The sequence below is a fragment of the Aulonocara stuartgranti genome (assembly GCF_965226115.1).
Source record: "Aulonocara stuartgranti genome assembly, chromosome: 6".
NCBI classification, from domain to species: domain Eukaryota; kingdom Metazoa; phylum Chordata; class Actinopteri; order Cichliformes; family Cichlidae; genus Aulonocara; species Aulonocara stuartgranti.
The window spans coordinates 21,479,698-21,502,500 of record NC_138944.1 but is presented as its reverse complement, the minus strand read 5'-3'; the positions used below and the strand labels follow the sequence as shown (position 1 = coordinate 21,502,500).

Here is a 22,803-nt window from a genome sequence, read left to right as displayed (position 1 = left end):
GCGGTGGCCCCTAGAGACAAAACACGTACAAACTCCAAAACACATTTCTAGCATGAACTGAACTTCCAAAGCAGAGCTACTAGATCACTTAAATTACACAATTGAAAGCATGTGTGTATTGTTTGTGTATTTATACACAGGCACTCATATATATATTCAAATAATTTAAAAAAAAAGTTCATTTACCTGTTATTACCACACACCAAATCCGGTCGTTGGTACTTGCTGGCTTGTGTAGCCACAAGATAACAAAGGCTCAACACTGCGCCCAGCATCCTGGAGCACTTCTGTTGTCTTTTGTACGTGTTTTGAGTTTTTATGTGCTTCTGAGTTTTTATATGCTTCTGAGTTTTTACGTGCTTCGGAGTTTGTACGTGTTTTTACGTGTTTTGGAGTTTGTACATGCTTCAGAGTTCGTACGTGATTTGAAGTTTGTATGTGCTTTGTCTCTAGGGGCCACCGTAAATATACTTTTATTTATTCACTCCACATAAAATGTAATAAATAAATCATATAATACAAAAATCAACTATTCACATTTCAAGTTTTAACTATTTAAATTTTCAGCTTTTTCCTTTCACAAATTTAAAGTGAAAAGAACACAAAACACTGCAAACCACAACACAATTAAATATAAATTATAATATGAAAACTAAAAGAACATGCATATTCTCTGTCATATGGACCTGCATGAATAAACTTTCTCAATCCTTTATCATCTGCAACCGAAAATAGTTGTGGATGATTACTATACCTTTCTAATGTTGTTGTCCCTGCCTCTCTTTCTCTCTCTCTGGCTCTGTTCCTGTGCTACTGAGTGTAACTACCGCCCCTCCCCCCTCTGCCCAGCGTAAAGCACAAGGCCCGCGTGCAGAGTGAAGCGGGAAAAAAGTGCGAGAGAGAGGCTGAGAGAAAGAAAAAAAAAAACAAAAAACCCACGTGACGGCTCGCGATAAAAAGTCGGCTCGCGTCGTTCACGTCAAAGAGTCGGCTCTAAGAGCCATTTCGTTCGCGAACGACCCATCACTACACCTCACTGCGATGATTTCGTCGCTGACTTTATTGGTGATACGTTTTCATGCACTGGTTCACTGATAAGTAATTCTTAGCATTTGTTATATTTCACAATCTTTTAACTCGTGTTTTTAAACTCTTGCAGTCACAAAGGATTCAAGTTGCGATAGACAATGGAGCGTATTCATTTTTAAAGGAGAAGATTGTGCAAAATGATAAAAGCAAGTGCTTCAGATAGCTCAACTGCAAGAACGCACCTCAAATTAAGTCCTTACAAATCGGCTCCAAATGACTGAATACTTATAATTCGAGCAATAAAAATAACAACACCATGGTCTATACCATGCATTTTCATGTTTTATGTTATTGGAGCAAATGCCCTCATGTTTGAGAGCATTTGAATGCTGTGCGTCAGGAGGAGTTGTAGATTGTATTTTATAGAATATTTCTAAACTACTTGGTCGAGTGGGTAATGAGTAGTAAAGGGTACTGAAACATATAACACAATGCCAAAATAAAAGATCTAAAAAAACATTCCTATTTGAAAATATAGGTACACTACAGTTGGTCAAATCAGTCATCTGAGGAAAATTACTTCCATCATGTAGCCCATGTTATTGAATTTTCGTTGGAGGACTGCCTTGCCTATACAAAAAAGAAAAAGGGGTTTCATCGATCCGCAGCGTTCTCACTCTCGTCCCACGGCTGGGCGAGAGGCTGACTGGACGCGTGGAAACCCTTAGCTGATGATAGGATCCGTCATAGCCCTAACATGAATGTGCCATTTTTTGTTTTAAAAGCCGCTCTTTTGGCTGCGATCAGCACTCGCTGTTATGCCAGCAGCGTCCCTTCATTCATCCTGCCGTTCACCGACTGTGCCGGGAGTCGTGGGAAAGACGGCTTCTACCGGGGAGCGATAGACGTCACTGAGTCCGGCACCCGGTGTATGAACTGGACCGAAGTCTCCGGCTTCGACGAACGGTACCCGGGCAAAGGCATAGGCGAGCACAACCACTGTCGCAACCCGGACGGCCGAATCCGACCCTGGTGCTTTTTTAGGAACCACAGAGGCAGAGTAGACTGGGGGTACTGCGACTGTAAACAAGGTAAACACGCAGGCCTAGTAGCAGCAGCTTTATTGTGTTTTATAGGCATTAACAGCCTCGAAATTGTACAACGTGGCTACAAATATTACACCTAGAAGAAGGTGAAATCCCCAGATGAGCAGGATTCAAGACATGCTACAGCAGATAAAAGGCCAACATGAATGGAATGAACATTTTTATAGGGGCTGAGAAGCTGTTGATACATGTGTTTTTACAGTACTGTGCAGCTGAGTCATAGAGCATCCACCCATGGAATCATTAAAGCCTACCATACCTTTGGTTTACCAGGGTGTGAATGTAATTGTTCATATGAAAATATTTGTGTTTTCAGCTCTTCCTTTTTTAAAAATCCATATGCAGCTGTATTACATTACAGTTTTGGTGTCAGTTATTGAACGTTTTAACAATTACATGCCGGTAAGTCAGGTGTTCAGATTCAGTGTGTTTACAATTGCACATGGAAGACAGCCACAGGGTGCTCAGGCACCTATGAATATTTAGGGGCATGAATTTGTGTGAGTGTGCGTTGGCATGGATGTGCACCCAGGCATTCGCTGTAAGCTTCTTACTTTACAATGTAAAGCAATCAGGTTACCCTGATGCATGCTCACACACTGAACGACTATACCTGCAAATAACAAATCTGAAAAACACATTTTGTAATCATCTTATATTTATCTTATTCTTCTTATATCATATTGATCTTATGGGTTATAAATATTTAGGTCATGAATTGCATTGTGGGGCAGCACAGGAAGAACACGTCTCTCCACTTTTGAAGGAACTGGCTGTGCAGATAGATAATATCAAAAGGTGTGACATTTAAAATAAACAATCAGACATATCGTTTGCATTCTTTAATATTTCACTTTTTGACATTACTGTCTTATTTTTTTGTGTGATGTGGTGAAACACACATGAAAACATGAAAACATGGCCGGTGATCTATGTGTGTTTTAGAGCTCGCATAGTGTCTCTTTTTCTCTCCTGACTTTGTGCCAGTTTTAGCCCCCCCCCCCCACTTTAAACTCAGGTGTTCCCCAAAAAGATTCTTTTGCACATTACATACAGTTTTACATCTACTTTTCTCCAACCATCTTTCCATCTCAGGCTCTGTCCGTCTGCAAGGTGGCCGCTCCAAGCTAGATGGCAGGGTGGAAGTGTACCTTGGGGGAACGTGGGGGTCCATTTGTAGCAACGACTGGGGAGACGAAGATGCTACAGTGGTCTGCAGACAGCTGGGCAAGGGGTGAGAGAGAGCACAAACACGTACACATATGCTTAAATGTGCGGTATTTATTTTATCCCTCCCTCTCACATACGTCTTTAGACAGAGGTGCAGGTTCTGTCACCATCTGCCGTTAAATTCATAACTGCTAACAGAGCTTCATTCAGGCACGCTCCTCTTTTCTGCTCGACGCTTCTTGTTTGACTCTTACATTCCAGCCCTCTATTCCCCAGAGGCACTTAAATACCTCGAGTGTCGTGCCGTTTACGTTGTTTCTCGCATACTCGTCCGTTCTCTGTTTCTGTTTTTCACATGTGCCTCTTACTGTGTCTCGTGGACTTGATTATGAGATGTTGTCATGCTTCTCAAGGGAGCCTGTAGTCAGATTGTATATAACAGCACAGTCCATAGTCAGTTGAGAAACTGTCCTGCTCTCCCTGGAGAACAGAGAAACTCTTTGACTTATTGCACATGCTGTCACTAACACCAGCGCTGGCACACGTTCTGATACGAACACTTGCCCGCGTGTGTTTGTACTCACACAGGAGTCAATGAAAGTCCACAGCAGAAAGGAAGAAGGGCAAATGTCAGGCATATGTCATTTGGAGTGCTTGGTGATGACTTTCACATGCTTAATTATTGAAAGCTGTTGGGTGTAAGGACTACTAACGGCATTGGCCCAGAGCAACAGATTATGCATGTGCAGACAGCTCAAGCTTACTGCTAGCAGGTTAATAAAGCTGCCTGCTTGTAATTTGTAACTCTTGTTATTAAATGAGATTTGGATCAGTGTCAGGTGGCATGATGGTGCTGTGTGGAGCTTGCATGTTTTCCCTGTACCTACTTCCAGGTTATCTGGTTTCCTTTAACATTCAAAAGACATGTTAGGTTAATGACTCCTTCTAAATTGGCCGCAGAGAGGATGTGAGAGTGTAGTAGCCCTGTTATGGACTGTTTCTGGCCAAGTGTGAGTCGGAATAGTCTCCAGTCAACCCGTGACCATAATTATGAAAACGGATGGAGGGGTGGATGGGTTAGTGTCAGCTGGAATATTAAAAAGCTTTTCAAATTACTATAACTAACATGTTTCCCTTTTGATGTTCTTCCAGATTTTCAGGTCGCGCTCGAGCAGTTCCTCTGTTCCGTCCAGGCACAGCCAAGCTCCACTGGACGGCAGTCCATTGCCAAGGCAAAGAGCCAGACCTGCTCCAGTGTCCCAAGGCAACCTGGAATGGCGAGGAGTGTTCTCTGGTTGCAGCTGTTACCTGCAACCAGCAGCCAGGTAATTATAGATCTGCCATGGGAGGTTTGTGAGAATAAGTTGAAAGAAATCAAATGATCTTACAAACTACAAATTTCAATAAATATATACTTTAAAAATATACAAATAAAAAAGCAGCATACTGTGTGCTTTTTGCTTGCTCACACTTCAGCAGGTGTGTCCCTTCCCATAAGGCTGGTGGGAGGCCGGTCAAAGTCAGAGGGCAGGGTTGAGGTCCTCCATGCCGGGGAGTGGGGTTCCATCTGCGATGACCAATGGGATGACAGTGACGCAGAGGTGGTGTGTCGACAGCTGGGGCTGAGGTTAAGTCGTATTGACACACACACACACACACACACACACACACACACACACACACACACACACACACGCACGCACAAACACACACAATGATACAAATGTTCATATTCAAATTAGCATAAAGGAAATACACTGCCGGTGTGACAGAAGTGAGAAAAAAATGTGTGGCAGAAAGATACAGAAGGCAGCTGGAGATGAGTTTGTGCGGGTATCCCTCCGTCTTTCTCTCCCTCTGTCTCCAAAAGTATGACAAGTATTCTTTCTATTCAGACACAGAGAAAGAGGAGCAAGCAGTAAAGAACATCTGGGGGTCAGACAGTGAATCAGGCTCATTGTTCCTGCTAGAATTCTAGCACCACAGAGATATGCATATTTAGCAGCGCTATACAGGGAGCAAATACATCGCAATGTTTACATTTGCAGGGATGTGCGTGACAAGCAGTGTCCCGATATTAAAAATGACATATAATGTGCTCACTCTGTAAATCCTCTAAATTAAAGGAGAAAAGGATACGGTATTGTATGCGCTGCATTTTGTACGTCATGTCCAATGAGCACATGTGTTTTGCATTAGTATTACTAGAGCCAAAATGTCTTAGAATTCTGCATCTTTCCTTTTCTTTGTAGTGGCGTTGCAAGGGCATGGGGCCAGGCACATTTTGGCAAGGGTTCAGGCCGCTTGTGGTTGGACGAGGTGCGTTGCACAGGCAATGAGCTCACTCTGGAGCAATGTCCAAAAAGTGCATGGGGAGAACACAACTGTCTGCACTCTGAAGATGCAGGGGTCTCCTGCAATCCTCTTACAGGTAGATCACCAAATAATCATTGTTAGGAGCAAAGACATCAAAGTGGGATACACACAGACATGTTTATATATATAGAAATCAAAGCTTCTCACCTTATACTGGAAACATCAGGAAGTTCCCATGACCCTTAAAGATTTTGCTTTTTGCTTTTGTTGCTCTCTCTTCCCACATTTTTGACGTATCAAGCACAGGTGTAACTGATAACATTAACAACAAGAAGCACTCTGAGAGCGCAAACCTTCACCAAGGCAGCTCAGCCTCTGGATTGTATTTACCTTTACGGGAGTAGAAGAGGTCTGTAGTAAAAACAATTGGCCTGTTTTAGTGCCCTGTGGAAACTCATTTTAATATCCTTGACATAATTTTGATTTTTGTTCCCCCCCCCCCCCCATAAAAAGAAACTTTTTCAGATCCATTGTATATGTATTCCAATTGTTATGTATTTAAAGAATTATAACCTGTTACTGTCAGTTACATGAGAAAGTCATAATAAAATATTGTGATTTTTGTAATCACAATATATTATGTATATTTTGTCATTACAGCGGCAGTAAGAAACAGTTTTAAAAAGTGCTATATAGCATTATTAACTCTTTGACCTTCATATCTAGTCAGTCTTTTGACCTTGAAGGAGTGGTCAAAGGTCAAATGTGACATGATACTTTAAATTCTTACCAATAAATCCTTAGGCTGACCTTTGGTAAATTACATCTTGGTGCATTTGGTTCAGACAGGATTGACCAGAGCTTTTTTGTTCATTACAACATCAGTAATTACACTCTGAACGTTTACAGTGCAGTTAATAGCTTTGCTGTGCTCCGTTATTTCCTGCAAAACTTAAAAAAAACGATAAAAGTAAAATATGTGACTTTTGGAAGAAATCTAGAAGAAATTTATTCACATTCAAAAGGAGATTTCTCTTTCTCTCGACCCGTTTATCCCCAATCACTCTCTCACTTTCTCTCCAGATGGTACTATTAGGTTGGTTGGGGGTGCCGGCAGCCACGAGGGACGTCTAGAAATCTTCTACCGTGGTCAGTGGGGAACGGTGTGTGACGACGGCTGGACAAACTCAAACACGCAAGTGGTGTGCCGACAGCTTGGCTACAGGTAATGTAAAGTATTTCCCACCCGTTCACACACCTTTGTATTTATTCCAAATCATTGCTCATAAATAACTTAAACATGTTTGTTTGATTGCGGATGTGTGTCTGCATGTGCAGGTTCGGAGAGACTCTCTCTCCTGGAGTGCCAGATACTCCAGTTCCACGCTTTGGGGTGGGCTTAGGTCCTATTCTGTTGGATGATGTGAGCTGCACGGGGAAAGAACCTAGTTTATTGCTGTGCAACAGGAGGGAGTGGCTGCACCACGACTGTACACACCAGGAAGATGTTAACATTGCATGCAACCCTGAGCACAATGGAGAGGGTCTTCCAATCAGTAAGAGAATACATTAAAAGGTTATATATGGGAGAGATGCATGGTTTTGTATGTGGTTATGTATACTGCAACTTGTATGTGACTATATATATATGGCACAGTTTTTTTTTGAAGCATAGTGCTAGTTGAAGCTTTAGGCTGGATTATTATAACAACATAGGACATATATTGGGCGTGCAGGCATGCATAATCTCTAAATCTTTCTGGATAATGTTTTAGGAAAAGAGGTTGTTATGCACACATTTACATTCATACTGTTTTTTCAGAAATATAATTCAGGGCTCGTAGTTCATCATAAGAAAGAAGTGTATTTTTACATCCCCTTATGATATTTTAATGCTCTCCAGTTTTACTGATTTTAGTCTATATTAAGACTTTCAGTATTGCTGATCAGTGGATTTTGTTTTTCCCCCTCTCATGTTTGGTTGGCCTTGGCCCAGTAGAGATCGCCTCATTGCATAAATGGGATTCCCCAGGAGTCAATCAAACTGTTGTACTTTCCAAGAAATGAATTTAGTTTCCATTCATCAGCAGAATGTCACTTGTGTGTCAGTCGGACCTATTACAGCTGAAAGATCAACATCAAAGATAATAAATCTGGTCTGTTTGGCATGCACCACGCATTCAAAATTTCCTTAGAATTACACAACAGGCTTTGCTTCATTTCAAATACTGAACAGAAGGTCATTGCCAGTTTTCCATTGTTGCTGTTTACAGAAAAACAAAGTGCAGAAAACACACATAAAGAATTATACTAAATATGGAACTATATTTAGTATAATTCTTTCATTTTACATAAATGTATTTTAAATTGCTGTTACAACAATATTACTTTATATCTGCCAGGCCCACTGATGCCACCATCAGTGGGCCTGGCAGATATAATCTGCATGAGATATTCTGATAGATCCTTTTAGGATTAGTGGGCTAAGCAAATGTAACAAGGGAGACTAATAAATACACAAAATTATTACTCTTAGTAGCAAAAATACAAATTATGAAGGACTCTTGTATCCTGGCTTTCCACTTGTAGGCCAACTTTATAATCAGGGAGAAATGGCTGTTTAATTTGGTGGGTTTAGCCAAATGATTAAAACGTCTTTGTAATTTGCCTTTCCTTTCATAAAAACAGATAATGGAAGGGCAAGCTGATCTGAAATCTGTTCCTGACATGTCTGCCACAACCTGCAGGCAATTAAACCTCATCGTGTGTAGAAAAACAAAGCCAGCCTTTTTCAAGAGACACAGGGAGAGGATGATATAAGCCATGCTAACTCTAGTAAGCACAGCTGTCAGTTGGTTTTTCCAGCCTTAATAACTTGGCATCATGGTAAAGTCATCATGATCAAATGACTCCACTACAGACCCTTTACCTATAAGTCCTGATGGTACAATCACATCTGCCAGGCACCAGTGCACTAGTATGGCCAACCTATCGCATAACACAAGATCTATGTCTATAGCTTCCAGACAGCAATAAAGTTCTGCAAGGGTAAGAGATGCTGGCGGGTAAAGTTTCATACATCTCTGTATGGCTCAGATGTCTCAGGTTTCAGATCATTCTGCAAATGTCGCGTGCACAAGTCTAATAAGTCTAGCCCATGACACAGAAAACACTGTGTTTTTTACATCCTGAGTGAGGGCAGGTTTGAAGTTTGTGTAGAGAGAGCGCATACAAAATGAAATGGCTGCTTAATTTGGTGGGTTTAGATGGCTTACATTGTTTGGCAATAGCCTCAGGGACGCTCTTACCCCACAAAAATGCAACTCAAGAATTCTGTTATTACTGTGGAGCATTTGTATGCGCGTCTGATTACGTGTTTGCGTTTGAGTGTTTACATGTGTGAGCAAAACCCCACTTCATCCCTCGGCATGCCAAAGACAGATCAGGCTGTGTTGTTTTTGGAAAAGGGAAAAAAGTAACTACCCAGGCAGGATAAACCAGGCACTCAGCCTTTCACTTTAACTCTCTGTTGTGATAGATCATCACATTAAGGCCGTGTCAGAGCAGTAATGTAGTGTGTGTGCATATCTTTACTTTTATTACTCATGCTGAGGGGATATAAATATGGCTCCACATAGTCACATTGAAAAGACCTTCCCTCCTGAACAGAGCTCACTGATGTAAATCATTAAAATCTATACTAAAGCCTTTTATGTTAATGTTGGCACTTGATACAGGTTATGATTAAAACTGGGGTAATCTGAAGAAAATTATATAGGTAATGTTCACTAGTTGATTAAACACAATTCTGTGTGTGTTTGTGTGTGTGTGTGTGTGTTAAGACAGGAAGAACTGTTTGTGTTTCTAAGGATGGACAAACATTTCCTTAATTGCCAACACCAACTAAGATGTAAACATTCCCACAATTAATTCTCCCTCCCCTAAATCTCACCCTTCTAAATGTCCTATGTCCCAAAAGCACAGTCATTAAGAAAATTTTGGTATTTCATTTACTGTAATAGAGCCAGAATCATTTTATACTGAGGTTCCCTGCTTAGGAATGTTTAGACTACGAAGCACAAAAAAATGATATCTCTGAAATGATCTCTTAAAGAAACAAAGAAGGACGCAAAGAAAGAAAATTCCATGAGAAAATCTTTCTTCTTTCGATCTAGGTATGTTGATTCAGTGGCAAAACAAAAAAAATCAGATTTAGCTGAAACTTAGAAAGAATGTAAACTGATCCTGAAAATGTCTACAGACGGGAAAGACATTAGTATACACTTAAATGTGTTTGGTGTGAGTGTGTGCGTTTGTGTGTGCATTTTGGGGCATCTGTATGCTCACAACTATTAGATCAATGTAGAGCTTATACTGATTTGATTAACAGTGTGAGCGAACACTTGAAAGAAAGAACAAGAGAAAGTGTGTGCGTGTGAAAAAATGAGATGAGAGCCAATAAAGATAAAGATAAACAACCACACACACACAACTACACACACACAGACTGTGTTTTCGTGCAAGAACATAGACAGGTGTTCCAGCTACTTTATTTGTAGAGGGCATGTACACACATGCTTCTATTCACTAGACAGATCAGGTTTGTTAGAGGAATGTTTGCTTCTTTGAACATTTCAAGACTCTGGGTGTTAGACATCTTCAATCAACTGAGCCAGCATGTGATCTTCATGCACTGTCAGCCTAAACTGTTGTGTGTGTATGTGTTCTTCAGGTGTACCAGTGAGACTAGTAGGAGGAGAGAGCCCTAGAGAAGGGCGTGTCGAGCTCTATCTGTCCGGTCAGTGGGGGACTGTCTGTGATGATGGATGGACTGATCATGATGCTGAGGTTGTCTGCAGGCAGTTGGGATATAGGTATTTAAGTTGGAATCGGCTAATTTCACACACACACACACACACACACACACACACACACACACACACACACACACACACACACACACACACAGCATTGATTCACTAGCTCATTATGTCCCAACCAATCCTTTGATTGACAGTATGTCAGAAAATAATAAAACTGGTTAAAAAGAAAAAAGTGCAAGCACTTATGGACAGGATCAGCATCACTGAAACAGAGGTACTGTGAAGTGTTTGAGAAAAGCTTAGCTGAAAGTTGTAGAAATGCAATGTGATCTCCTCGTACATTATACTCACTTAAGTGAATCCAGACTGAATCTACTCGGTTTGCAAAATCCATCACCCCATTTCTTCATCTCACAATCCTTACCTGCTTCCATGTTGCCTTCATCACACGTCTGAAATGCTCAAGTTTATTTACAGTTTTTAAAAAAAAAAGCTACAGTGGATTATAAATCATAAAAAATGACTGCGTTTCATTATTTATTAATTTTCTTTCTTTGATTGTAGTTGTTAAGATGTTTTGGTATGAGCTTTTCATGGTGACCTTTCTGTTACCTTTACAAAAATAAACATTCGATTTAAAACACAGGCTAATGATGCAAAAGTCACATTTCAAGTATCGGATATGTTTCCTGGCACTTGTCCAGAGGCCTCCTTTTCATTTTCTTCTGAGACGCCTTTTTGTTTTCAAGAACAATGACAATGAGATGACAAGGGAAAACTTTACTATAACAAACTGTCTTATTTCCTTTCTCATCACTCCTCAGCAAAGATATTCATGAGAAAACACTTGGCCCTCCTTTCCAACTTGAGTGGTTTATAGCCAAAGCAGCTCTTTTTTTTAACTGTTGTTGTACGTTAACCGCGGGTTGCCTCGGAGATACACCAAGCCAGCATGATGTCAGTCTTTAGGCGTTGCTCCAAGCAACTCGGAGGGTCACTTTCTACATACATTGTCTAGGGAGCTATTGAACACACAGATACAACATTAGATGAGTAAGTAAGAGACACAAGGTTCCCAGTGGATAACGAGACCTGTCACCCAACATACTCCAGGGATGCAACATAAGACCTTCTCTTTCTGTTATCTATCAGTCTTAATTAAATTCACAGTTACAGTCTGTACCTACACAAGTTCATCCTACAGGCCAGTGTGTGTTAGTTCTTTGCTAATTTAAGTCAGGGGTGAGATAATGGTGCAAAGTTTTGCTATCCTTTGTCAACCTAGTTTGCGTCACATTCTGAGAAGGTCAAATGTTAACATCTAAACCAATTTGTTGTCACCGCCTTCACTTACGCACCTAAACAGGTCTATGTAACAACAAATAATGTTCAACTCTTATTTAAAGACATTTGTAAATGGAATTTTGAAAAAAGCCTCATCACTCACGTCAGTCAGTTTGTCTGACTTGTTACAGCTGAAAGATAAACAAAAGACGTCTGTTCTGCATGCGCCGCACATTCAAATTTTCCTTAGAATGTTACACAACAGACTTTGCTCCATGTCAAATACCAACAGAAGGTCATTGTCAGAGTTTTCCATTGTTGCTGCTTGTGCAAAAACAAGTGCAGAGCTCCAGTGCAGTTCCATATTTAGTATAATTCTTTTATTTTACATCAATATATTTTAAATTGCTGTGGCCATAATAGAACTTTATATCTGTCAGGTCCACTGATGGTGGGCACTAACTCTTCTTCGGAACTACCATCAGATCTCCCACGTTATCTAAATATTTTTACTAAGACTTACTTTTTTACTTAATTTGTGCCACAGATCTTTTTTTCCCCTCTGATCATAAAGAACGTGTGTTTCTCAGAATGTGTTACTTTTTGGACAGTTCTGCCTGTTCTTGTGTTTGTTTTCTATAACTGAGAAAGCGATGTAGTGAAATGCGTATACGTCTGTCCTCTCAAGTGGCGTGGCAAAGGCCCGCGTGATGGCATACTTCGGTGAAGGGACGGGGCCCATCCACGTGGACAATGTGAAGTGCACTGGTGAAGAGCTTTCTTTAGCTGATTGTATCAAAGAGGTTCCAGGAACACACAACTGCCGCCACAGCGAGGACGCTGGGGTCATATGCGACTACGGAGCTCCGCAGCCCAGCTACAAAGTGGTGAAAGGTCAGTCAGTTAGTCAGGACCTGGTTTTCACTTTATAACTCTGAAAACAAATAGAGCTTCTATTATTCATCTGGAAACTATACTGTGTTTAGCAAACACGTCCAAAATGTTATACACACCCGAAAACTCAAAAGATATAAATGGCTGAAGAAAGGACCAGCGTAAGAGTTTAAGCAGAAAGTGTGGGACTTCGATGACTGTGTGTATCCAGATGGTAAAATGGAGAGTTTTACAGTATTATTGCTTCATCCTGTCAGTGACACGTCAGGGCAGACGCACAAAATGCTCTCCATTACCTGCACATGTTCTGATGCTACCATTTCTCACATAACCAATGCAGGACTGTATTTTGTCTCGTTTTGCATGTAGTTTTGGACATCACATAGACAAACAGTGAAAGGAATCACTTTATTTATTAATTAATTTAATTCAGGTTCATATTATAGTAGGAAAAGAAGAATTATGCTTCTGACCAGACTAAACATTTAATAAAACCAACACTGGAGCTGAGATGTATGGTTTAGCAATCATCACCCTCCCACAGGCTCTCAAATATACACAACCACTGGTCCCTCTTTTGTCTCTGTCAGATCCTGTGGACTCAATTTGCGGTCTGCGGCTCATACACACTCGCCAGAGGAGAATCATAGGAGGAGAAAACTCTCTGAGGTAAGTTGGCAGGGAGAGCAGGGATTAATACCAGCATGGAAAAATCCTGTCAGAGATCTAGAATAAAGAATAATGGCCACATTTTCAAGCAAACCTTAGATAGAAAACAGCTGATCTGAGGGCTATAGGCAAAGAAAACTGTGTGTGCAGACAAACATCAAGATACATTGTGTGGGGACGCATGTTTTAAAACAAAGCAGGTCCATACACAACACTGTGAAACAGTATTGAGCCACCCCTTATTTCATTTTATTTAACTAAGAAAATGGGAAATCTACCTCTCTTTTTTGGATGTCAGCTGCCTTTTGGTTCTATAATCTATTAAGATGATCCCACCCTTCATTAATGGTGAACTTCCTGCACTTGTCTAGTATTCTTAATTTGTTTAAGAGCACACACCGTGCCAAGATGTGCCACGTTTTCAGCCAATAGTTCTTTGTTTTTTGTAAAAATACAATTTTACCTTTAAGTTATACAAAGTGTGTGTTTATTTGATGTTTCTGTCACAAGCTGCTAGTAAGAAAGTGCCTAAAGATACAATTTAAAGTTCTTTGGCTGTTTTCTTTGTAGGGGTGGCTGGCCATGGCAGGCTGCTATCCGTTTGCGAGGATCTCGAGTAGATGGGAGGTTGGTTTGTGGAGCAACTCTCATTGACACCTGTTGGGTCCTCACTTCGGCACACTGCTTCAAAAGGTCAAAAACACACATCCGCTATTACACAAATACACTGGCTTTTTTCATATCGCACATATTAGACTTTTGAAGTGGAAATGTGGATTGTGCTTACACATATTTTGCTAAGTCTTAAAAGTGTTTTGCATAAAGTAGGATATTTGAATTCATCCCAAAGCAGCTCGACAATGTGTGCGCATGCACAAGACTGATGAAGGGCTGAGAACTGAACATTTGAGCATTATTCAGTGCTGGTTTGGCTGTGGTTATGGTGCAGGTGGCAGGAAGAAAGGCAATTGCTTCAACTCAACTTCATCTGGACTAGAGGCCTCCACATGATGCCACAAACCGAACATCTATCACCTAACGCATACAGTAGAGAAGGCAGTGGAAAAACAAATAGTCCACATTAAATGTTTACACAGTACATGTTGGATTGTCAGGCTTTATTTTACTGATAATATATTTTGGTTGTTACTGGGTTTTAGTTCCAGTGGTGGGGTTTAGTGGGAGAACCACAGCCCCGTAAAGACCCCAGAAGGTCCATGACTATAAATCCAAGTGTTTCCACATTTCAGAGAGGAAGAAGTCTTTCACTAAATCTTTCCCAGTGCCGTTTCCTGAGCCATTTCCAGACCACTTTAGCTGTCAGAGGCTGTATATGCAAGAACTCCTCTCCTCTGTGAAAGTGCTACTTTCAGCTACTTCGAAACGATACACAGGAAGTGCTCCAAATTAACTATACTTTCTTACAGGAGGTAGATTTAGGTAGTAGTGATTACTTGGTGATTAGTTAATCACCAGGGTAAGATTAAACTGACGACTGTTATACTTGCTCAAAAGCTGCATTGTAAGCCTTGTGGAACCTTCGACAGTTATCCTCAAACATAATGCTTTAATTGTTCTTGCGCTGCAAGAGAACGTTTCTCATAGTTTTCGTGTGGCTGCCGTTTTATTGATTCAGAGGGCCAGAGCTACTTAAGAAACAGCCTAAAGGAACTCACCTTTTAACTTGTGAGGTGGGGCTAACATGGAAGACTGATGAATGAGAGCCAAGTTTATCTAATATTAGCATCTCATTATTAGCCTATTCCTTGAACAGTACAGCTTCTTGACGTGTTTTCACTGCAATTTTAAGGCTTATCTGTATTTCATGAAGTCTAAACTGCAGTCACCTGAAGGCACTTTTCATTGTGAAAGTCATCACAGGTGTGAAAGTCTTTTGTGCTGTTTTGTGTTGCGCTCGCTGTTTAACCTTTACGAGTCTTTGTGCATTTATGGTGTGACCTACAGGCCATAAATGCCCTGCAGGTCTCACCGGTGCCACTGCCACCCACTTCAATAGTGATAGTCAATCAGCTTAATTCCCTGATATCGGTTTTCAATGCCTCAAGCTGTTGGCCTCGGTTATGACAGCTATGAAAAGAAATTTGCTGTATGCGAGCCAGAGGACATAGACCTGTGAAGACTTCCGACTTCACGGTGTCGCCTTTCATCCAGTATACTCCAAAATAGAGTGATACATAAACAAGCACAAAGTTACACACAGCAACAAGCAACGTAATACTATGCGGCCCTTTAGGTCAGAGAAATTAGATGAGCAACTTGGTGTATTCACTTATGTTCGCTCGATTTTGCCTACAAGTACAGATGGCTTAAATATGAAATAAGTGCAGCTGTTCAACCTTTAGTAGCATGACCATGTTGTTTGATTCTCTTAGTATGTTTATGAAAAATGGTCTCATCTTATTGCAGCCAACACATAAACCGATTATTTTCTTGTAGCTGTACAGCTGCAGGTGTGCCAACAATAATATTACACACAGATTTCAGCAGCAGCAGCAATATGTGAAAAATCCATCATAATCTGGAGATTTTGCCTTAAGCGCAGGAAGCCTGGTTGCTCGTGCCACTTCATTTACTTTTTTAATGTAAATAGTCAATGTGAGCTGTATTTGTGACTGTGTGCTTGTGAAGATTTACGTAGTCAAAAGGCTCGTCAGCAGTGTCTCTGCTCTGCCAGGGACCCGGTAGCATTCCCAGGTCAGGCGATCTTTCCGGAAAGACTGCACCATATGTAACGAGACACGGAGACTTGGCTCCTTCTTTAACTCTTCTTCATTTACCCGTTTCTTTGCACTCTGGTGCACCTTTCTATGTCCCTCCCTTTCCATTTCAAAGACACCAGCCACCAAAGAATTAATTGAATGTGTGAAAAACGCTGGTATGTCATGCTATGAGTCAGATAATCACAGCTTTGCACAGATGGAGTGACAGATTTGCTGTCACTCTTGTCTTTAGTCATACTCTGTTTGTTTAGACCAGGGGTAGGCAACTCCAGGTCTCGAGTGCTGGTGTCCTGCAGGTTTTAGATCGCACCCTGGGTTAACACACCTGAATCAAATGATTAGTTCATTACCAGGCCTCTGGAAAACTTCAAGAAATGCTGGAGAGTCATTTAGCCCTTTAAATCAGCTGTGATGGATCATGGACACATCTAAAACCTCCAGGACACCGGCACTCGAGGCTTGGAGTTGCCTGCCCCTGGTTTAGACCTTAGTACAAGCATTTATGAGATAGATGAGATTTTTGCGTGAATATTTTGTGCTGGATTGTTCCTCCCAACATTTAAACATACTTTTCAGATGTTTTGTGAATGTTGCTGAGAGAATAGCATTGTGTATTTGTACTGAAACCTGAAAGTCAGAGCCAGTCACTTTAGAGGATTGTACAGCTTTGTGAGCTTTGTGCATGCATGCATTTTACGCTCTTTCTACCATAACTCATAAAACTACTGTGTCTATATATATATATATATATATGATATATATATATGTATGTATATATATATATATATATATATATATATATATATATATATATATATATATATATGTGTGTGTGTGTGTGTGTGTGTGTGTGTGTGTGTAGATAGATAGATAGATATACATATACATACATAATATGGATATATACATATATATCTACAATTCTCTGCAGGTATGGAAACAGCACCAAGCAGTATAAAGTTAGAGTGGGAGATTACCACTCCCTCGTCCCTGAGGAATATGAAGAGGAGTATGGTGTCGATCAAATTGTGCTCCATCCAAGCTACCACACCCATAGCAATGATTACGACCTGGCCCTGGTTCATCTGTCACAGGGGGCAGTGGACAAGATGCCGGGAGAGTGTGTGTCATTCAGCCGTCATGTCCTTCCCGCCTGCCTGCCCATGAGGAAAGAGCGAGTGCTCAAACAAGCCAGCAACTGTCACATTACCGGCTGGGGCGACACAGGTGAGGGTGTGTATGTGTATTTGAGTGTTGAGTGGATAACCTGGGGTGCATAACCTGAAGTCACAAAACATTATGCAACGTTATGCAAAATACCCTTTAATCTTCATTCATAAATCTTTAACGCCACAGGGCCACAGTATTGTAGTGATTCCAAGAGGTCAAATGCACTGCAACTTAAAATAACACCAGCAAATACAAAAACGCTGCAACAGCACACAAAACACAACAGAAGTTGAATAAATCACAATAGTAGAAAAAAAATCTCTTAAACCACAACAGGGTTTTTCTGGGGAGGCGATATCATGATGGACCAGCTGCGGAAGTGACAAAAACCAAATGATGAGATTTTCAGACCAAGTTTGAAACACTCAAAAAAGCGGAGGATTCATCTGTGGGAGATATGAGGGAGGAAAAAGATGGAGGCAATGTGTGTTTTAATCACATGCTTCATTTCATATTGTAGATATGTGTTTGCTGTTAGCTTGCCACTTTTTGAGCTGGTCCATCACGTTATTGTCTCCCTCTCCATTTTGTTTTATGGTTTTGTTATTTATTTCTATAAAACACAACAAAAACCAAGCAAATATTTATTCTATTTGCTTGTGTTTTCTTACATTGCAGTGCTTTTCACCTCTCAAGGCCAACATAGATTTCACAAGAATCTCACATTTGCACGTTTTCAGTTCCATGTTAATTGTTAACTGAAAATAGTTTGTCACAATTACTTCTGCTGTCAAAAAAACGTATTTAAAAACTAACAGAGACCTCCAGATGCCCCTCAGTGTTAAAAAAAACAAACTCTCAGCAGTAAGGCGATAAAGGGAAACAAGTGCACCCAAAGGGTTGTTTCTGTATTCAGTTAAGGGTGATTCTCCAAAGAGCAGAAAAATTCTATTCTCAATTGAATGTGTTTTTAAAGGTCACCTGCAAAGCCAGATGAAGTAAAGACGAGTCCGTCATCAGTGCTGTAAATTGTACTTGTTTGACTTCATTTTCTGTCTCTGTCCATACACCTGACCATATGCGCACATGCACATCTGTTAGTGATTTTTAAATTACACGCTGATGTCATTAATCACAGTGAGTCAAAAGAACACAGGACACGGTCAAGCTAGAACACACACTCCCTAAGATCCGAGCGTGTTTCACACATGGATTCTAAGTAGTGGACTGTACATGTGATAGAACATTGATGTTTGTGGAAAAGAGCGTTTTTATTAGCTTATTTAAGTGAGGCAATGCAGGCTATTCAGAGGGTGTGAGGACATGTGTGCTCAGTACAGCTGTTAGTGCCCCTCTGATATCACACACGCAAGCAAATTTTACACATCTGCCATCCTAAGCTGCCTTGGATAGTTGGCAGTACTATGTGGCATTGGAGAGCATCAGAGAAAGAAACCACTCACAACTCCAGAGCTCTGAGCTGCAGAGCTCGGGGTGGCTGTAGCTCAGGTGGTAGAGCAGGTTCATCGGAGTATGAATGTGTGTGAATGTCAGTTAGAAAGCACCTAGGAAAAATGTGCTTGTGCGAATGGGTGTGGATGGGTGAAGCGCTTTGAGTGCTCAGAAGAATAGAAAAGCGGTATATAAGAACCAGTCCATTAGTTTGGTTGTTTGTCCCAGCGACACAATTGTAGAAATCCACGGGTTGCTGTGGTCGCAGTTCTTTTTGCTTCAATGCAAAAATGGGTTGCTGCTTGTTGTTAGGCCTTTAGGAGGCTATGTATGCTGTAATAGGTGTAAAAAGGCTGTTTTTTTTTTTTAAAAAGAGACGCAGCGTGGGAACCATGTGGAATAAAGAAAGCCACAAAGCTCGAAACTGACTTGTCTCCCAGTTCCCCTTCATACTGGCCAGTCAAGTTTCAGAAATTTAAACTTGACTGGAAAAAGTGATACTCATGTGAAACACTGCTTCATAACCACAAGGATTAAAGGCTGTCTGACACTGTGAGCTAAATGTTTAAAATCAGCATGCTACCATGTGATAATATTACTCAACGGAGTAAACATTTAACAGCTCAACATCATGTTGAGCCATGCTAACTTTATATTTACGTTTTGCACTAACCACATGCAGTCATGTGTTCTAGGTCATGTTTTGTATCTAAGTTGAGGGATAAACAGAAATTCTTGATGATGGCACTAAATGAGAATTCACTGTGAATAATTGTCATAAACACATCGTTTTTGTATGTTTGCCTCACTTTCCTTGAAATCCAATCATGATCGCACACACAATCTACCCAAATTTAATCTCACAACCCACACATCATACAGCATGTAGCAGCTGCTGTCAGTCAGAGTTAAATGCTGGATCTGTGTCTGAGAGCCATGAGATGCTGATGTTGCCGAAGATGCAGAAGAAAATGCAGTTTTTCCTCCTGCTGCCCATTGAAACCTTGTTCTCTTTCTTTGGAGCATAAATTCAGGCGCACCTTTGAAACCTGCTGTTCTCTGCTCTCTCCTTTTCCAGGCCGTTCATACTCCAAGACCTTGCAGCAGGCTCCTCTGTCTCTGTTTCCACGCCGCCATTGCCAGGAGCATTTTCACACAGCCTTCACAAGCCGCATGCTCTGTGCCGGCAGCATCCACTCAGAAAGGCGTGTGGACAGTTGCCGTGGAGACAGTGGAGGTCCATTGGTGTGTGAGCGCCCAGGAGGGGGTTGGGTTGTTTACGGGGTCACATCCTGGGGTCAGGCCTGCAGGACACAGCAGTCCCCTGGTGTCTACACCAAAGTCTCCGCATTTAGCTCCTGGATACGCAAAGTAATTGGACGCGATGAAAAAAAGAAGTAATAAACTGAAAACAACGGTCTAAATCAAGAGGATTCATTTTCAGCCAGCTACTTGCATAAAAGGATATTTCAGTTATGAATACTTAATGTCATTCTTAATAATCCTGTGAGGTATATCACAATCTGACCTTTAGTGACATAAAGACAATGTTGGACTTTATTGTATTTTGTTTTTTGTCAAGGGAAATTATTCTTTAGCACTTATTTGACTAATTTAACATTTTTATGAGGTTTTCATTTCAAATGGTATATCCTGTAAGCTAAGCATCTCTTTGTTTATGTAGCATCACATGCAGCCCTTGATTATTGTTTTTTAAACTGTTTTCTGTGCTCACTTTCGTTATGAAGTTATATCTTGCAACTTATGTCATGAAATATGCTATTAAAACGTTGAAAAGGGACCACTGTGTTAGAACAAGCATACTGTAAATGTGCATGTACTCATGCTGAAACAGTATGTAATAGCACAATATTGCATACTTGCACTACGAAATCCTTTTTGGTACTTAATGCATGACATCTAGTGCTTCTGTGTTAAGTATTTTAGTCATATTGTCAAAGTGAAATATGATTTTTAACCTCATTTCATTCTTGTTTATGTAACGTTTTTGTGTGATTTCAGGTCTTGGTAATTCTCAGGCTTTTGCAATTGCTATCCAGTCAGTATTTGTCCTTGACTTAGCACTATGTGATGTATGCAGAAAAAGGAAGGGGCGTAAGTCCTTCTGATTTAAAGCACAAGCATTTTTGAAGTGTTGATCTATCACAGTGACTCAAAGGTCTTGGTCAGATAATTGAGGGTTGTCATGCTTCTAACAACAGTGAAAGGAGACAATCTGTTACACTTGAAAAAAGAAAAAAACACCCACTGCCTCCTTATTGTTAAATGATAAATGACCATGTTTTTTGTCTCAACATTTCTGGGTAAGCACAAATTTTGATAAAATTTATATTAAAAAAAAATCTGAGTTTGTGTTTTTAATTTAGATGCCAACATATGTGCAGTGTTCATATTTTATTTTTGAAGTAAAAAAAAAAAACCCAACGCATTCACTTTTACATTTTATACGACATGTCCTGTCTTTCCACCACATCTCATAGGTCACAGCTGCTGGAACAACAGAGCTCTTTCAGGGTTGTTTTGTTTTTACTGCAAAGTGTCAAAGCAAGCATCCCCTTGTCAGATGATGTGTATGCACACCCAATGGAAAACAATGCCACTGGTATGTCGCAAAGTGTTTGCGGGAACTGTACTCCTGATTTATGAGAAAAGGTGTACAAGTTGCTGTGAATGCAAAACCAGCATTTCGTGTTTCTTTATGTTCTCCAAATGTATTAAAAGGTTACTTGAGGTTACTCAAGTATCTCATCATACTTTTTCAGCATGAGTAAATGCAACTTTGCTTTCACATGAGACAGTATACACTATCAAACTGTAGTGGTGGGGTTTTGGTTTTTGTATCTAATCCTGCTTTCTCATGTATCCAGAAGTATACGCCTCCCTCACGAATTAGTATCTCGACAGATTCCTACTTTCAACATACAACAAGAACACTCGTATTTTAAAATAAAAAAAAAATTGGCAAAGTTTTGGCAAATTTTTAAGATCTACAAACAAAGAATACTACACTCCTGTAAGTTCATGCTCACTTCTGTGCCTAAAGGCACATTGCAAGAAATGGTAAAATATACTTAATTTATCCCAAAAGATTGGGATTAAACGTTAACATTATTTTAAATTTGCTGTCACCTGTTGATCAGCAGGGAAAGAGGTGCAGTTTTCAGAGCTCTAAGTCTGACAGCCCCCTCTTGTGGTCATTATTTGACATTGCAAAGTTATAAAACTAGTCTTGTGTTGAATTTGGAAATGCTTTAATTCTTCATGTCAAGATGCTGAAAAACATTCCTCAGTGTTTTGGTCCATATTGACATGGTCATGCATCACAGAGTTGCTGCAGATTTGTTGGCTGCACATTCATGATAAGTATCTAATGTTCCACCACATCCCAAATGTGACTATCAAGACCATTTGAGTACAGTGAACTCATTGGCATGTTCAACAAACCAGTTTAAGATCATCTGAGCTTTGTGGCATTGTTGGTTATCCTGCTGGAAGCAGCAATCAGTAGATGTATACACTGTGGTCATACCCCCACATCACCATGCTGCACCACCAATAGAAGGTAGGATGAATTTATACTTTCTTGTCTGCTCCAAATTCTGACCCTAACGTTGAATGTTGCAGCAGATACCAAGACTCGTTAGATCCTTTTTCCAATTTTCTGTTATCCAAGTGAACCCATATGAACTGTAGCCTCACTTTTCTGTTTTTATCTAGCAAGAGTGGTGTGGTCTTCTGCCATCGTTTCAAGGTTCAACATGTTGATGCTCTTCTGTGTGCCTTACTTGTAAAAATGTTGTTATTTGAGCTGCTACTCAGTAATGACCTCGAGCATCAACTATTACTTCATATTTTCTGAAATATTCTCTGTAAACCTTAGAAATGTTTACTGGGAAAATCCAAGCAGTTTCTGAAATACTTTGACGAGCCTGATCTGGCACCATCAACCATACCATGTTCAAAGTCACTTAAATCCCCCCTCCCCAATTGTGATGCTTGAGTGAAACTTCAGCAGGTTGTCTTGACTTGTTTCCGTACAAGAATGCATGCCATATTGCCATGTGATTGGCGGCTCTGATGTTTGTTTAAAGGAGCAGCTAAACACTGGTCCCTTATACAGTGGATAAT

General features: G+C 40.5%; 1 protein-coding gene across 2 annotated transcripts; it reads left to right on the top strand.

Annotated features, from left to right (window-relative positions):
- Positions 1-754: 754 nt before the first annotated feature.
- Positions 755-21,010, top strand: prss12 (serine protease 12). 2 transcript variants are annotated; one of them, XM_082537487.1, is made up of 13 exons: positions 755-2,120; positions 3,231-3,369; positions 4,458-4,630; positions 4,785-4,932; positions 5,558-5,736; positions 6,705-6,846; positions 6,960-7,177; positions 10,354-10,495; positions 12,417-12,622; positions 13,213-13,291; positions 13,862-13,984; positions 16,964-17,259; positions 19,733-21,010. In XM_082537487.1, the coding sequence occupies exons 1-13, from the start codon at positions 1,787-1,789 to the stop codon at positions 20,053-20,055; spliced, it is 2,502 nt and encodes an 833-aa protein (XP_082393613.1). In that variant the 5' UTR covers positions 755-1,786; the 3' UTR covers positions 20,056-21,010. The 2 variants fall into 2 exon arrangements, with proteins under 2 accessions (XP_082393613.1, XP_082393612.1); XM_082537486.1 differs by having other exon boundaries at positions 4,782-4,932.
- The last annotated feature ends 1,793 nt before the right edge of the window (positions 21,011-22,803 follow it).